The sequence below is a fragment of the Gopherus flavomarginatus genome, chromosome 14 (assembly GCF_025201925.1).
Source record: "Gopherus flavomarginatus isolate rGopFla2 chromosome 14, rGopFla2.mat.asm, whole genome shotgun sequence".
NCBI lineage: Eukaryota > Metazoa > Chordata > Testudines > Testudinidae > Gopherus > Gopherus flavomarginatus.
In genome coordinates this window covers 39,977,187-39,994,268 of record NC_066630.1, presented here as the reverse complement: position 1 = coordinate 39,994,268, position 17,082 = coordinate 39,977,187, and the positions used below count along the sequence as shown (strand labels likewise).

The 17,082-nt window shown below is 47.3% G+C and overlaps 2 protein-coding genes and 1 long non-coding RNA gene across 4 annotated transcripts in view; 2 read left to right on the top strand and 1 right to left on the bottom strand.

The window, feature by feature from the left end:
* The window catches only part of TSNAXIP1 (translin associated factor X interacting protein 1), a 234,700-nt gene that overhangs the window by 64,984 nt on the left and 152,634 nt on the right, over positions 1-17,082 (top strand). The gene's annotated exons all lie outside the window — the stretch shown is intronic.
* Positions 1-17,082, bottom strand: part of RANBP10 (RAN binding protein 10) — a 157,205-nt gene that overhangs the window by 44,332 nt on the left and 95,791 nt on the right. For both annotated transcript variants that reach the window (XM_050922409.1, XM_050922408.1), the window contains exon 4: positions 9,512-9,679. In XM_050922409.1, coding sequence (XP_050778366.1) covers positions 9,512-9,679 — 168 coding nt within the window. The remainder of the gene's footprint in view (positions 1-9,511; positions 9,680-17,082) is intronic.
* The window catches only part of LOC127034063 (uncharacterized), a 163,767-nt gene continuing 163,098 nt past the window's right edge, over positions 16,414-17,082 (top strand). Inside the window, exon 1 of the long non-coding RNA XR_007769283.1 lies at positions 16,414-16,845. This is a non-coding gene — a long non-coding RNA (uncharacterized LOC127034063). The remainder of the gene's footprint in view (positions 16,846-17,082) is intronic.

The window sequence follows — 17,082 nt, the reverse complement described above, 5'->3', positions numbered from 1 at the left end:
GCAGAGGCGGTCAAAAAAGCAAACAGGATGTTAGGAATCATTAAAAAAGGGACAGAGTATAAGACGGAGAATATCTTACTGCCCTTATATAAATTCATGGGACACCACATCTCGAATACTGTGTACAGATGTGATCTCCTCACCTCAAAAAAGATATACTGGCACTAGAAAAAGTTCAGAAAATGGCAACTAAAATGATTAGGGGTTTGGAGAGGGTCCCATATGAGGAAAGATTAAAGAGGCTAGGACTCTTCAGCTTGGAAAAGAGGAGACTGAGGGGGATATGATGGAGGTATGTAAAATCATGAGTGATGTGGGGAAAGTGGATGGGGAAAAGTTATTTACTTATTCCCATAGTGCAGGAACTAAAGGTCACCAAATGAAATTAATGGGCAGCAGGTTTAAAACGAATAAAAGGAAGTTCTTCTTCACACAGCGCACAGTCAACTTGTGGAACTCCTTGCCTGAGGAGGTTGTGAAGGCTGGACTATAACACGGTTTAAAAGAGAACTGGATAAATTCATGGAGGTTAAGTCCATAAATGGCTATTAGCCAGGATGGGTAATGAATGGTGTCCCTAGACTCTGTTTGTCAGAGGGTGGAGATGGATGGCAGGAGAGAGATCACTTGATCATTGCCTGTTAGGTTCACTCCGTCTGGGGCACCTGGCATTGTCCACTGTCAGTAGACAGATACTGGGCTAGATGGACCTTTGGTCTGACCCAGTATGGCTGTTCTTATGTTCTGATGTAGAAAAACTGCAGGGCTAAGGCTCAGAGGCCACTCCTGGATCCATGTGAGATCAAGCAAACTCCATAAGAATTTTTTCCTAGAAGATGACAGACAATCCAATCAGATTGCCCTGCAAGCTCAGAAAGCAGCCTGGGCTGGAATGATTGCCTCCCAGGAGACTTTGAAAGAGCAACAAAAACTATTCAGGAAAACAATTAAGGGATATGACAAAAGTGTTCTTTGCTAACAGCCCTGGAACATCCTTCTGTGCACTTGGCCATATGGGAAGTGGTTAGCACATGAGGATGCTACTCCCTTGTGGTACAGCTGCTCCTTCAGGCATCTGAAAAACTGTCACTGCAAGGTGCATCTCAGGACAGAAGGGTGCCTAGCTGCACCCACAAGAACAGCAGCTGTCACGTGTACAGGCAGCAGTGAAGCAAACTGAAAAAGCCAACATAGGCAAGTGAAGGCTGATGCATTGTCCTTACCTTCCCCCGTTGCTCCAGAAGGCAGCCTGGCTGCTCAAGCTGGTCACAGTTACTTGGGCCCAAGCCTCAGTGTTATTACAACATGACATTTTTGTATTAAAGTTTGTTAAAAATAAAAATTAACCCTTTCATTAAAATGTCAAACTGCATTTACCCATTCCTGCCCTCGATAAGCCCTTTTGGGAGCTGGTCTGGTCTTCCGGACAATGCACAGTTAGTTGAAAAGGGAAAGCACATGGCAATCTGACAGTGGCATTGTCCATGAGAAATAGCTACTTCTGTGGGAAGGAAATCAAGATGAGCACACTTCCAACTAACAAACAAAGATTTCATCCATAATTTTACTCAAAGACTCTTCCCCTTTCCACAGCTCCATCCAAGTCATGCACACAGTAACCAGGAGCTCTCCAAGCCAAGTCCTCCCCTCCCCTTCAGCCAAAAGTGACAATAGCCTCTAACTCTGAGGCAGGAGACTTCTCCACAGTTGGCTCTAGACACTTTTGTTACAGAGACTAATCCACAAATTCACTTACACAGAGAGAAGGATTCAAGTGACATGGACCTCAGAGAGCTGCCTTCGCCCCTTACTAGCTACCTCCTGCCTTTCTGCTCATGTCTGAACAGTAATCATGATCTGTATTACCGTAGTGTCTAAGAGCCCCAGTCCTGGATCAGACCTCTAGGTGCTGTGCAGAAAGAACAAAAAAATGCTCCCTACCCAAGGGCCTTCAAATCTACGTAAGCCTGCTCTCCTCCAGCCCAGGGGTTCCTCCTCAATTCACACAAGATACCCCAAAACACCACTCCCATGACAGTGCTAGCTTTCTACTTGGGAAAGGTGTTAGCGAATTCCTTTGGCTGCCAGGCAGGTGGCAATCTCACTGCCAGTGATGACCTGGAGGAAGTGCCAGTAGAAGCAGGACAGGACACACCGCACTCTGCCAAGAGGGACCCTTCGGAGAGCAGGCTCCGAATGCTAATTGTAACTAAAGACTTACCTGTGAGCCGTCGCTGGGCTGAGCCAAACAGCTGCCAGCCATTCTATCAGACTACTTGCGCAAAGCCACTGGGCAGGAACAAAACTCAGTCGGGTTTGATGTCTCTCCACCGATCTGATGCAGTCCAATTGCCAAGACTTGGTTTGAAGAGTGGGCTCTTTTCACCCTATTGCCACAGTTCTCCAGAAGTGGCCTGTGAAGCATGTTCGCTAACCTGCCAAACCGGAGTGAAGCCAGAGAGGGAGAGGTTGATCTGGTCCATGGCAATTTCAGTTTGTTACTGGGGGGGGGGGGGGGGGGGGGAAGAAGGTCTCTCACAGCCAATGTCTTCAGGTTGGAGCATTCACAGGGAAGGCCTGGGAATAAGGTCCATTAATATTAATGCTCATTAGTTCTATGCCTCATCTGCATAACATGCTGAGAGTACAATCCCTCTTGTCTGCCTGTCACAGTGCATCTGGCAAACAGCATCAAGCCGGTGAAAAGGCTTTTGCTGTTAACTGGGAAAACAAGCAGCGTGTTTGCATCCTGTCCAGTTCCATTTGCTGCTGAGCTACTCTCCATGCCCTGACCTCGTTAGCCATTCCAGGGGCTGGGCAGCGAGGACATTTCTCCACCCGAGAACGTGAGCTTTCCCCAAGTATCGGCACTGTAAATCAGACAGACTGGAGGAAGCGTCTTTGGCTAGAACTCCCAAGAAGGAGGATGTGCTATTTTCATAATCCCAGTGACCTGTCCAGCTGGGACCCAAGCTACCCATTGCAGAGTCAAAGAACTGAAATGCTCCTCCAGACGCCCTGAGAGTACTGTTCCATTTGGCCACTTCTATTACATACGAAGGTTTATAACTTAGCCATATCCTCTTGCCACCTCCGCAGAAAATACACTCTGCCTCCTGGTTGAAGGCCTGATGTTTGTTCATTCCCCTCATATCCTCACCTCCCCTGATTTACACCTGCCAGCTCTGGGCCACGTGTAGCTGTCACCTTCCTTTTGTTTGACACTCCTTTTGGAAAGGGTCATTGCTGCTGCTTCAGCAGCTAGAAGGAGTCACTGTTGAGATATAAAAACTGTTTCTCCCAGGCCTTGAAATGACAATACAATACAGTTCCCACTTGAGGTCCCCAAATGTACGTTTTCTAGTATCAACTGGAATGTCCACAATTAGTGACATGTATCTCTTCCCCTAAGATGGTGCTGAGACTTTAGCTCCCAAGTCATTCCTGACAGAGGGGGCACAATGAAAGGTTACAGAAAGCATGGAAGACCAAGGAAGGGTGCTAAGAGACAGAGCTTCCACGAAAAGGAAAGAATGAGTTTAAACTTACAGGAACGTGCAAAGGGGAAGACGCAGGCAGAGCACTGGCCTGCCAGGCCCACATGTCTGGCAGGAATACTATTCCTTTGCTAGGGCCTTCCCAGAAGATCTCAATTCATCTGTGACAATCAATTGTTCTCCTCCCAGCTTGTGGCTCTGTCACCCTTCTCCAAGTCCCTCCACCCCACACATACACTTTTCTTGCTTGCTTTTACCCTTCATGTTTTGGCTCCTCTCTACCTATCCAACCTTCTCCTTTATCACAAGGCTGACTCCTGCCTTCGCTCTGCCAACGATGCTGTCCTCAATCAACTCATTTCCCCAAACCACTCCATATCAGTGAGAAAAGCTGCTGGCCAATCTACGAATCCATTGCCCTAATCCTTCAAATCCCTCCTTGTAACTCTCCCCTTCTGCAGTGCAGACCAAAAACTGCACTCTGGTAACTGCCAGACAGGCAGCAAGCTGCGATTACTGCTCCTGATCAGCTAAAAACCGCACTAATCATATCGTTACCCCGTCTCCGCCTGCCTGGCTCATCCATCTTTTCTGTCTTGTCTTACGCTGGGTAAGTGCTATAATAGCCCTATTTTTCTGATGGGGAAACTGACGCTCAAAGAGGTTACCCCAGTGACTTGCCTGAAGTCACAGAGCAACGCAGAGCTGGGAACAGAACCTAGGGCTTTTGAGTTCCAGTCCTATACCTTCATCACAGGTACCTGCCTCCTTTCTTACAGCAGTACTATATAACTACACCTCTACCCCAATATAACGCGACCCGATTTAACATGAATTTGGCTATAATGCAGTGAAGCATCACTCGGGGAGGGGGGCGGGGGAGAGGAGGGCTGCGCATTCCAGCAGATCAAAGCAAGTTCGACATAATGCGGTTTCACTATAACGCAGTAAGATTTTTTGGCTCCTGAGGACAGCGTTATATTGGGGTAGAGGTGTACTGCATTTTGGGTACAGAGTGAAATTATAATATTTCAGTTAGATACAAGCAGCATCCAAAACAGGCTGAGTGTCAGGGGCCTTCAGATTGTATTCTCAGCATAAACAGGTACCAAGACACTCCTGGGTGGGAGCAGAATAGTAGCTGGCTGTTCCCTGGAACATTTGTGAGCCCATCTGGGAGAGCTGCGATATTCCTGTTCACTAGAGAAGGGACCTACAGCTTCAGTGTGTGCCGAGAAACAGCGCACTACTCCCTTTCTGGGTCAGTCTCCAGCTTACATAACAGATCCTGGATTCTCAGCCTATCATGAAGACAAGAGACAAGCAATGTTTAGACTTCATTAGGATGCATCCCCAAGGGGTTAGCAGTCCCTGGCCCGCTGAAGGTGCTCTTGTTTTCCTCTGGCATCTGCTCCACGCAGAAATGTATGTTCCACACCTTCCTGTCACAATCGCTCTGCCCATCTCCAGTGAAGAGCTTTGCCACAGTTGATAGGCTGCTTGCGCTTGTGATCACTCGGTGCTGAAAAATGTGTTTTCCCCAGCTCAAAGCATTGACTAATGGATGCTTCTCCTCTTGACCTTGTGCTTCCTTCTCAAACAGCAACAGGTAGACACCCGTCACCATTAGCCTTTCTGGGTGAGACTTCTGTTCCATTTTCCCAGAGAAACGTTACATGGTCTGCCAGCCTTTGTGAGGGGAGATGTAGCAGCTGCTACTGTTCTCTTCTGCCTTTAGCCAGGGTTTCTGCAAATCCACCGCTGTGCCAAGCATCCCTTTGCTTGCCTCCTCTATACACCCCACATTCTCCCTCTGTGTGAGCCCAGAGAAGTGTTGGGACATGAACTGACAGTCAGTAGTCACAGCTGCAGCCTTTTCCACACACTGCTCACTCTGCACTCAAGTCACATTCACGAAGCCACCGATATCCAGTGGCTCAGCAGTAGGATGCCCCAGATCAGCCTGACCCCATCTCCTAAAACGGCAGGCAGTGATGCTGATGACCCAGACCACAGAACTTTCTAGTCTGCTGAGAGAAGAACTCTTGCCTGACAGGAATCCACAACAAAAGAATCAGGCGGCTCACGCTGGGATCATTTTGAATGAGCTACCACCAAATGTCCATGGAAGAAAAGTATTCTCGAAAGAAACTAGCAATGGAAACGAAGAGTGGGGAAGGGAAGCGCATCTGCCCTGTAACCATCTCTACATACATCCTGAGCAGAACAGAACTCCTGGTGGAATATGAGGCACAGAACCAGGGAATTGTAATAACTGAGTCTGATGTGAACGTCACTGATAACCTGCTTTCCTTTGTTTCATCACATCCACTCGGCCAGTGACATGTGACATTGCCGTATCACAGTACGGACATGAATGAAATGACGACAGGAACTGAAAGGTTTAGCCCATATCCTCTCTGCTCTGCAGATCCCCTTTTGATCCGGTGCTAATAAAACTGTAGACTCAGTCCCTTTCCAGCCATTACTTTTTCATTAAGGAAGAAAGCAGTGTCACAGATGCAGTTGTGTCAAGCGAAGGAAAATATCTTCCCCAGCGGCAGTGCACTAAAACCTCCACAGGCGTGTCTCGTCCACAAGGGCTTCCACATCCTCCTCGCTTTCTGTGATAAGCCCTTAATCAACAGTGCTCTGAAACTAATTGAAACTAACACTATAATCCAGCTCCACATTTGGGTTTTGTAACCACCACCAATGATTTGCTGGAGAGGGAACTAATGATGCTGGGCTGGAAAAATACAGAAGTGGGAACTCAGCCATCTGAACAAATGAAAAACTGGGAGCAAATAAGCCTGAAGCAGGCAAGGACAGTGGGAGAAGCGATCAAGAGGAAGTAAGTGTCACAACTCTGGATAGGGAGTGCAGGAGAAGCTGGAGTAGTTCTCCCATAGGCAGCAACGAGGTGGAGAGGCTACCTGAATCCCAGGGGGCCAGGTTAGCCACCTCATTATGTTACTCCAGCACAATAAACAAAACTAACCAAAGCACACTTCGTGAAATCTCCTAAATTACTATCGTAACTGGGACCCTCTAGCTGAAGTGACGGGCTCAACAATTCACTTCTCCCAAGCTGGGGGTGTCACTGGTTTTGCTTCCCAGGTGATCTCTAGGTTGATGGTTAAATTAATCTAAAATCCTGGCAAAAAGGCAAGTGTTGCAATATTTATTGCTTTTACTCAACCTGCCTCCTCCCCAGCGATGGCTTGTGATGCTCCTAGTCTACTTTGTCAGATGTCAGTTTCACACACCTTTGAGCTGTCTCCATAGCACAGAGCTGATGAGAGACCAGATGAGAAAAGGCCTGAGTGCAGTCAGAAAACTGCGCTTTTCCCTAATATTTATTTGCCAAAGAACGCTTCCCTCCCCACCTTTGACTGGTTTGTTAATGTCCCACGCCAGAAGCCCTGCTTAGGGCCCACATCGTTTTTAATTATAAAGCATCATTTGTGTGGCATCATAGCTGGCTGGGTTGGCAAACAGCTTCAAGGCAAAAACAAGCCAAAGCAAAATCCCCAGAGAGCCACTCAAATGCACCGGCCATGGCCAGGGCTGCAGTGGCCTGAACGCAATGGCTCCAACTGCCACCTCTGAATGCCACAAGGCAAGTTTTAAACAGATTATTCCATTTGGCTCGAGGGAAATGGCTCTGGATTGCTGCCCCACAGAGAAGTGGCAAAGTGACCGCACTAGAAACTGAGAGGACAGTGAAAGACTAACCCTAGCAATGCACCTGGGTTTCCACACAAAAAAGCCTGTGACTGGGCCACACTTCCCATCAAACCCTCTATGATAAATGAAGGGGGCGAGGGAAGGTCCCTTTTATGGACACCCAGTCAGCCTGTTAGCTACAAAATCCCTGTTAGTAGCTGTTCTCTACTTGCTTTACCTGTAAAGGGTTAAAAAACCCATAGGTAAAACGAAGGGAGTGAGCACCTGACCAAAAGAGCCAATCGGAAGGCTAGAACTTTTTAAAATGGGGGGAAAACTTTCCCTTTGCTGCTCTGCCTCTCCTCTCTCCGGAGAACAGATGGACAGACAATGCTGTAAGAAGCTTTAAACCAGGTATGAAAAATCATGAAATCATACCTTGAAACTACTTATTTGAAACCTCAGATATGTAAGTAGATCAGGGAATGTCTAGGAAGATGCGATTAGATTTATCTCTTTATGGCTTGTGGACTCCTCTGTGCTAATCCCAAGTGCTTTTGTTTTGCTTATAATTTTTAAGCTGGACCTCAAGAAAACCATTCTTGATGCTTAATTATTATATTTGCTCTTTTCAAAAACTAGCAATAGCCTACATTCCAGATGTATTTTCTTTCTTTTTGTTCTTTAATAAAACTTAACATTTTTAAGAACAGGATTGGGTCTTTGTGTCCTAAGAGGTTTGTGCATATGTTGTTTAATTAGCTGGTGGCAACAGCTGATTTCCTTTATTTTCTTTCTCAGCTCTTCCCTGGTGGTGGGGGCGAAAGGGCTTGAGGGTACCCCACAGGAAGGAATTCCCAAGTGCTCCTTCCTGGGTTCTCCGGGGGGGAGGGGGTGCACTTGGGTGGTGGCAGCATCTACCCATCCAAGGTCAGAGAAAAGCTGTAACCTTGGGAGTTTAATACAAGCCTGGAGTGGCCAGTATTAATTTTTAGAATCCTTGCGGGCCCCCACCTTCTGCAATCAAAGTGCCAGAGTGGGGAATCAGCCTTGAAACCCTCCCTCAACCCCAATCAGAAATACTGACTACAAATTCTAGCCTAACTTGGGCTCTGTGCCTGACCTGAATGCTTGCTGTTTTCCAATAAAAATCCCGTTCCCATGAGTTCAGCATCCCTCAGGCTCTGCTGCACAACAGCCTCAGGGCTGTGACAAAATCCACATGCAGGATCATGACTCAGATGTACCCATAATTCAGCTCCTTCCTCCCCACATCCGTCTCAGAAACTGCAGCGGCAATCATGCTTGCCTGACCACCACATTGGTCCTGCACTCCCCCTTTACCATCTTCCCCCTCCTTTTACCCAATTGCTCACTCTATACAACTTTTTTCCTGGCAGGGGTTTAATTTGGAGTTTTTTGCACCAGCCTCTTCAGCTTGAAGGAAACTAGGATCAACACAGCTATGAGAGAAGCAAAGGAAACAGGGAGCATTTATCCCCAGCCAGATCAAATGTGTTACAGTTCAGAAGGTTAGAGGAATTCACTAAAGTAAGCTAAACACTTTCCTCTGACAAATCAAATGTCAGGGAATCACACTTACTGTGGAAGGGGGAGAGCTCATCTGATCAAGCTGGAGGATTGCATGATGGGCCTGTTGTCTCTATGGGCAGCATATTCAAGATGAAGCTGGCAGTAACCTGTGCCATCTTATACAAATTGGGTGCCACTCTGAACTCCTGGAAGCTGCCAACATGACATTCAGTGGGGCAAAACCTGAACGTCCTTAGCGGAAACGTAAGGAGTCAACTAAAAGGGCATTTTGGATCATTCCACAACCAAGACTATGTTAAAGCTGAATTTGTAATGTTTTGCAAATGCATAGAACTCTAGGAGTTTTAGTCCATGGAGTGAGACTCACCAAAACAGAAGTCCCTTTAAAAACGGAGGGCTTTGTGACTCATAGGTGATGGTTTTGTAGTTTGTTGGGTAATATACAAACCAAACTTTCTGTGATTACATTTCTCTGCTGCCCAAACTCTAAATGCCCTACCTATCTCACCTATGACTGTGCAGGGGCACAGGGAGGGAGAGCAGTTGAACAGCCTGGGGACAGGTCTGTAATTTAGTTAAGCAGATGTGGCAGCTGCAGTCACAGAAACAGTTACTCGCACTGGAAACGTTTATGGCTTTGGGGAATCTCACAGGTCCTGCTGGTCACTGTGTGTTCTTATTTGTCTCTGAAGCCTTGCTCTCAACTGCAGAACTGAGTTACGTCATATGTGACAGAGTTTGAGAGTTCTAAGCTAGGGTGGCTCATCCTCAGGATACCCTCCTTTACCTACCTAAGCTGTGGCCATTTTTTGTGTAGAAGCAGGTGTTGTTGATGAGGTTGACACAGCAGCCAATCACGTCTCCAGTAGTGAAGGTGGGGCCATAGGGCTGCCCTGTCCCCGAAGAACAGAAGGAATGCCCATCGTCACCATGGTAACCGTACGAATGTTTATCCCAACCTGTAGAAGGAAAAAGAACAGATCAGTAATGAGGCAGGTTTCCAAGGAGCTATATGCCATTATTGGAGTTGAGTGGGTAATAGTTTTCCCGTCCCCGGAAAATTTTCAAGATTGTGAATATTTTTCCTGTCCCAAGGAGGGATTAAAACTTTAAATCTCTAAAATTTTCACAAATCAACAATCCAAAAACCATTTCAGTTAGGGTCAATCCAAATATCTGATTCTGATCCCAATCTTTCAGTTATTTTTTTTTAAACTATCATTAGCTTAAACAAAGTAATTTTGAATCAAACAAATTGATTTTTTTTGTCTCAAAAGTGCTGAAATGGGCAATTTTGACAATTTCAAAAATTTCTGTGGAAAGATTGGTGTTTTCTTAAAAAAAAAAAAAGCTCCCGCAAACAGTTTCAGTTTTGATGAATCAGCGTTTTCCAACTAACATTTCCTACAAAATACTAGTGCTAGTCAAGAATCTACCACACTGTACTGTACGTGGGAGTGAGGTAGGGTGGAGGGGGACCAGAGCAGCTACAGGCATTGCGCTAGAGAGTTTCACATTTAAGCTTCTAGCACTTGTGGTTGCAAAGCAAACCTTGCACTCTTGAGGCAACAACGCTTCTAGACCATAAGACAGCAGGAATCAGTAGCTCCAATGGGTGGAAATGGACTCCGTCTCAATGGGTGTTGATTCAGAAACCTAATGATGATTAATTTAGGTGAATTTTGCAGCTGATCATTGAAGCAGAAATAGCCAGGAACTCTGGGACTGGGGGGCTAGCTTTGCTGCCCTGTTTCCTTCCACACTGTCTGACCCCAGGCCTGACACTAACAGAGCATCTCTCTGGCGAGAGCTGTGTCCAGGCTCATGTGAATCCTGCACCTCCTACAGGATTCCATCCTTCCTTCCTCAGGGTTCTTATGTTATGTTCTTATGCCTGCCTGGATGGCTAAGTATGCTGCATACGTACTCTGAGCCCCCATCAGCTCTGTCAGGGAGCCTGGCACCAAAACCCAAGTCTCTATGTGGTAACAGAACTACCGAGTAGGGCTGATCAAAATTTTTCCATCAAAATTGGTTTTCAATAGAAAATTGGATTTTTTACTAAATCAAAAAAAAATATTTTTTTTGTCCAAGCCCTAAAATATTCCAATTCTGAAATACCACTGAGTTGCCTCCTGTGAGTTGTAGTTTAGGTACGTCATGGTCCCATTCTCCTCCAGGGGCAGTCTCCCTAGTAACACTTCATTTCCCAGTATGCACTGCCTCCACCATGAGGGGCACCAGGGAAGTCGCAGGAGGTGTAGTTCGACCAGACAGAAGGCCTACAGAGGAGAATTAGACAGTGATGCACCTGAACTATAACTCCCATGAGGCACCACAAGTTTTCAGCCAAAATATTTCAGGTTTTGATTTTTTCGCCAAGTGCTCAATTCCTGAGATTTTTATTTTCAGCCTGCTCTACTGTTGACGCAACAGGTCACCAACTGTTAAACTCCTTCATCAACATCCAGGCTCAGCTGGTTTGTCAGTACAGCTCTGTACTGCTAAATGGATGCAGAATCCCGCTGAGCAGCCTCCAAAACGCAGCCTAGTGGATGGAGAACGGGCAAAGATTCAGAGATTCTAAGGCCAGGAATGACCACTGTGATCATAGTCTGACCTCTTGTATAGCACAGAGACCTGCCCCCAAATTATTCCTAGAACAGATGTTAGAAAAACCTCCCATCTTGTCAGTGATGGAGAATCCACCACAATTCTTAGTAAATTGGTCCAATGGTTTATAACTCTGTTAGAAATTTACACCTTATTTCCACTCTGAATTTGTCCAGCTTCAGCTTCCAGCCCCGGGACTGTGTCATATCATAATAGAGCCTATTCAATATTTGTTCCCCATGCAGGTACTTAAAGACTGTAATCGAGTCATCCCTTAACCACCTCTTTGTTAAACTAAACGGACTGAGCTCCTTGAGTCTATCACTATATGTTTTCTATCCTTTAATCATTCTTGTGGCTCTTCTCTGAATCCCCTCCAATACGTCAACATCCTTCCTGAATTGTGAACATCTGAACTGGACACACGATTACAGCAGCAGTCACACCAGTGCCAAACACAGACATAAAAACCTCTCTGCTCATACTCATGACTCCCGTTTACGCATCCAAGGATTGCATTAGCCCTTTTGGCTAAAGCATAACCCTGAAATGTTTTTCAGGGTCACTCCCTCCCAGGATAGAATCCCCGATGCTGTAAGTATGGCCAACATTCTGTGTTCCCAGGTGTATATACATTTACATTCTGCCATATTAAAACATTGTTTGCTTGAGCCCAGTTTACTGAGTGATCCACATCGCTCTGTAACAGTGACCTGTCCTATTCATTAGTTACCTCTCCACCAATTTTTGTGACATCTGCAAACTTCGATGGTTCTGTGTTTTCCTCCTGGTCATTGATAAAAATGTTAAATAGCGTAGGGCAAAGAACCGATCCCCATGAGAAACACACCCGCTCGATGAGGATTCCCAGTTTACAATTACATTTTGAGATCTAACAGCATCTTGGAAGGGGACACGAACATGCATGTGAGGAAGGGCAGAGGCACCTCTTCCAGCCAACTCATTACCTGACCAGGCTCAAAAAAGGTTCTTTCCGCTACAAGTGCAACCATGGCAGTTTCTAAAAGAGCAAGGAGAAAACATTCTTGCTAGAGGGACCTTGCAAGGACCCAGCCTCAGGTCCTGGCACTGAGGTGTCTGCCTCCAAACCAATGGGCAGATGCCAGACCTTACCCCAGGGACACCAAACAGCCTGTAGCATGGGCATGTGGAGCTCAGGATTCATGTCTTTAGCACAGTCAATGTTGCCTTTAACCGCACTGCCTCAGCGTACGTTTCTGCCAGCAGGAATGCACAATACATCAGGAAGAGGTTTGTATGTGAAGGAGGGGTGGCGAGACGGTGTGCATGGCACAAATGCTGCCCACTGCACAGTGCTTAAATGGCTCTAATTACAGGACAAAAATGCCAGCAAACCCAATTAGCGCCAGTCAAAGAACACTAACCGTTTTCATAATTGGTTCCTTGTGTTTGGAAATGCAAAATGCCACTGCAAAGTTTGCCTGGGCCGCTCAGAACTACTCTCCGCAGAGGAGACTAAGCAATCAGCTAAAAGCTAAAGTGACTTCCAGGCAACACCTTGGTCTCTCTTTTCAGGTTGGGTTTCTTTAACAAGCAGCATAAGGGAAACAGGAAAATAAAATTCAGCATGATAGGCCCCTCCGTGGTTCTGTGAGTACCACCCAAGCACCATCCCACCCAAGAAAAGGCCTATCTCCCTGTGAGCTTAAAGGGGATTTATGGTTTGTGTCTCAGACCAGCTAAGCAGCACAGTGAAGCATGAAAAATGGGTCCAATTCTTCACAATTTAAAGAAGCTGTAGCTTATGTAACTCTTCAAAGGTCAGTAAATCATCCCAGTTGCTCTCGGAGTGAGAGACAGCATTGGATGCCATTTTCTTGTGCTTGCTGGAGTCTGGTTTTCATGGGCATTCTGCCCAGGGGTGCTCTGCCCCCACAGTATCGCTCAGACTCTACCTCCCTCCTCTCCTGTAGCACCCAAGGATAACACCACCCTAGCTGAAGTGCTCTGGAGCCAGTCAGGACTGAGGCGTTCGGCCCCCATACCGCATTCCCACCCTCTGCACTAGGGAAAAGGGACATGTCTGCATAGAAAATGCACAATCTCCTCCTCCATGGGGCAGTATAACAGCACTGATGCTGGACTACACAGCCTGCTTCAGACTTGGTCCTAGCTGGAGCTTAAGCCCCTTTAAAAGGGCAAAGCCTTGAGAGTAGCCATCAGCTGCCCAGGAGGTAACGGGGGAAGGAGAAGGTGACTGAGGCTAATTTCACTGCAGGAGAATGACAATCTGAACCACGACCATCATGAGAAGAACAAGTGTTGAAAAGCCTGAGCCAAAACAACAGCCTCAATCTAGCAAGACAGGGCTGGATACTCAGCCAGAAATTTTGCAGTAAGCTGTTCCAAATGCTTCTGAGACAGAAGTCGCTCGTAGTAAACAAACCTTTCACACCACAGAAATGACATTCCGGGGACCAAGGACCCTCTGGAGACTGGAGGCAGGGTTCTGGGAAAGGTGCACAAGATAGAACGGCAGAGGTTCAGAGGGCAAATGGGTTAGGTAGCGAGCACTTCCTGCAATGAGGTAATGGAAGATTTCAAATAGTGCTAATTGTTATTTATTACCAGTCCTGGACCTGAACCCCATTGTGCTGGGTATTGTACAGAGAGCAAAAAGACAGGTCCTGCCCCGCCAGTGGCAAATTTTCCTTGTGTAAATATAAGACAAGAGACAACAGATGGATATAGACAGACCAGTGGGAGAGTTGGGGATACGATGTTTCTGCCCTTGAGGCTTTCTGGAGTGTTACATGCTGTGACACTAAGTCAGACAGGATTAAGCAACCAGCAGCCTAAGTGACCTAAATCAACCTTTATGGACATATTAGAGAATTATTGAAGTGGTAATCAGGACCATCCCTTATAGATAGCTATCAAAGCCCTGCGAAATGTTGTGAAGGCCAGAAGTATAACTGGGTTCAAGAAAGAATTAGCAAAGTTCATGGAAGATACCCACTGATGGACCTATTAGCCAAGGTGATTAAGCCTCTGACTGCCAGATGTTGGAACCAGACAACAGGGGACAGATCACTTGATAATTGTCCTGTTCTGTTCATTCCCTCTGAAGCACCTGGCACTGGCCACTGTTGGAAGACAGGACACTGGGCTAGACAGATCCTTGGTCTGACCCCATATGACTGTTCTTATGTCAGAACACAGAATTGTTCTATGTCAGAGGTGGGCAAACTACGGCCCATGGGATCGTCCTGCCTAGCCCTTGAGCTCCCGGCCGGGGACGGGGACACTAGTCCCTCTCCTGCTGTCCCCTCTCTCCCACAGCCATACTGCCGTGCGGGCAGTGCTCTGAGCAGATGCAGGGCAGCATGTCTGGCTCCAGCCAGGCGGCGTGGTGGCCAGACATGCTGCTCTGAGCAGCATGGTAAGGGGTCTAGGGGTTGGATAAGGGGTAGGGGGTCCCGGGGGACATGGAGCAGGGGGCAGTTGGATAGGGCAGAGGTTCGGGGTGGGGGGTGGTCAGGGGACAGGGAACGGGGGTGGTGGTTGGATAAGCATGGGAGTCCCAGGGGCCTGTCACGTGTCGGGGCAGTTAGAGGACAGGGAGCAGGGTGGTTGGATAGGGGGTGGGGAAGTTAGTGGCGGGGGTCCCAGGAGGGGGCAGTTAGGGGACAAGGAGCAGGGGGGTTGGATGGGTCAGGGGTTCTGAGGGGGGCAGTCAGGGGGTGGGGTCAGATGGGGGCGGGGCCCAGGCTGTTTAGGGAGGCATAGCCTTCCCTATCCAGCCCTCCATACTGTTTTGCAACCCCAATGTGGCCCTCGCGCCAAAAAGTTTGCCCACTCCTGATCTATGTGGTAGGTGTTCACTCCAAACAGAGATAAACACTAGGCAGAGGGCTGGGAGATGACTTGCTCTGAGTTCTCTCATGCCTTCTGGCACAGGAAGATAAATGCGAGAGCACAGGGCATACTGTGTGTGTATAAAGTAAATACCCACAGAAGTACTGTTAAAAGAAAGCCAAGCAGTTAAAAGTTAGGAAACATTCGGTTTATGGTTGTCTGTGCAACTTTAATTTGGTCAGCCTGTGCAGTGAATGACACGGGTCCTGTGGAAAGACCAAATAACTGTATCATAATGCATTGGGGGCAGAATGAAGGTTACATGGGAAAATTTAAATCTGGCACTTTCTAGTGCTTGACTTTGCAACCTAAACGACATTTTAAATGCAGTTTTTGAAAACGAGTTCCACCAGGTAAAAATGTAGCAATCCCCTGACATCAAGCATCAGGGTTTGATGCTTGAACCTTCAGCACTGATCTCTGAGTACCAGAGCTACAGCACTAATTGCATTAGCTGACATGAGGGAAGGGCTGTTATCCTAGAGCGGGGATAAGCTGCTGGCACCATATGCTGGGGAGCCTGGCCCAGGCTGCTCCTCCCACCCCTCTGGGAGCTACCACCCCAGAGATGGGGTCCCCAGAGATGGGGACTGACTGTTGCTGCCATGTCCTGGGTCCAAAAGCATAACAGGGAGCCCTGCTCAGCTCCCCCTTCAACTCTTGCTGCTACAGCATCTCTGGCAGCTCCCAGGGGTTCCCTGCGCGGTAGTTCCTGCAGCAGGGCGGATACTCTGGAACATCTGTGCGTTCTGGTATTTCAGCAGACTACCAAAAGTTCCCGGACAAACGCAAGTGAGACAAGGGAAATTATTATCTCACTTACTGATCTCTCAGCCACCCCAGAACAAAACTTAATGGGACGAAGAAAAAGGCACTTCCTGCAGTTCCAGGGCTTCTTCTCCACCAAATTTCAAAGGACTGCTTCCAGCATTGAGGTGTTGGAGCTTCTCCACAAAGGCATTAATCAGTTATAATGGGAAGTGTCACACAACCTCAGTGTAAGAATTACTACAGCTCCCCCTATAACTCTGTTTCATTCTTGCAGGACCTCTTCTCTCCTCCCAGACACTTTCAGGCAACAATGGGCTAAGAGACCTTCAACTCCTTTCTCCTCTCTTGCCATTCCCACTTCTTTCCCTCACTTCCCCTTGTCTCCTTCAGATTCTTTCTTGTCCCTGGATTTCATGCATCTCCCTCTCTTCCTTTCTACTCCATTCACTGTAGCAGAGAACACCACCACCACCTCTCCACCTGCAAACCAGCCATGCTACAGCATCCTCGACAAGATAAGCAGCATGAGAATGAACTGAAGTGACCCAACCCCACATGAACACATCTGATCCTGCCTGGGGAACTGACACGGCACAGAAGTGCAGGGGTGATCAGGCTGACATTGAGAAAGGAGTCTCATCATCATTATCAGGCTGTTTCTGTAGATAAAGTGGCACAAGGTCTCTGATGCAGAGCCCAAATGTTTTTGGTGCAAATCCAGAGATGTATTTACTTACTAGAACGTACAGAACACAGGGAAGCAGTGCCAACAGGACACAGCACAGAGGAAAGCAAAGAAAAGAATACCCACGTAATACAATCTGTACAGCTGGACTGCCAGGTAAGGACAAACATTAGCTCTCCCCTCTGCCACCCCAACTGCAATCAATGAACAGCCAAACATTAAACAGAAGGGGCACAACAATTTGACAGCCTAGGACAGCGAACAGAGGACAGGCAAACAGAGGGAGTTTTCCTGGGAGTTCACACAGTGTTTCTGCCTTTCAGGCTCCTCAGAGCAGTACATACAACATCTGAGGAGCCTCTTAGAAGGAAGACATGGATAGTGAGTGCTCAG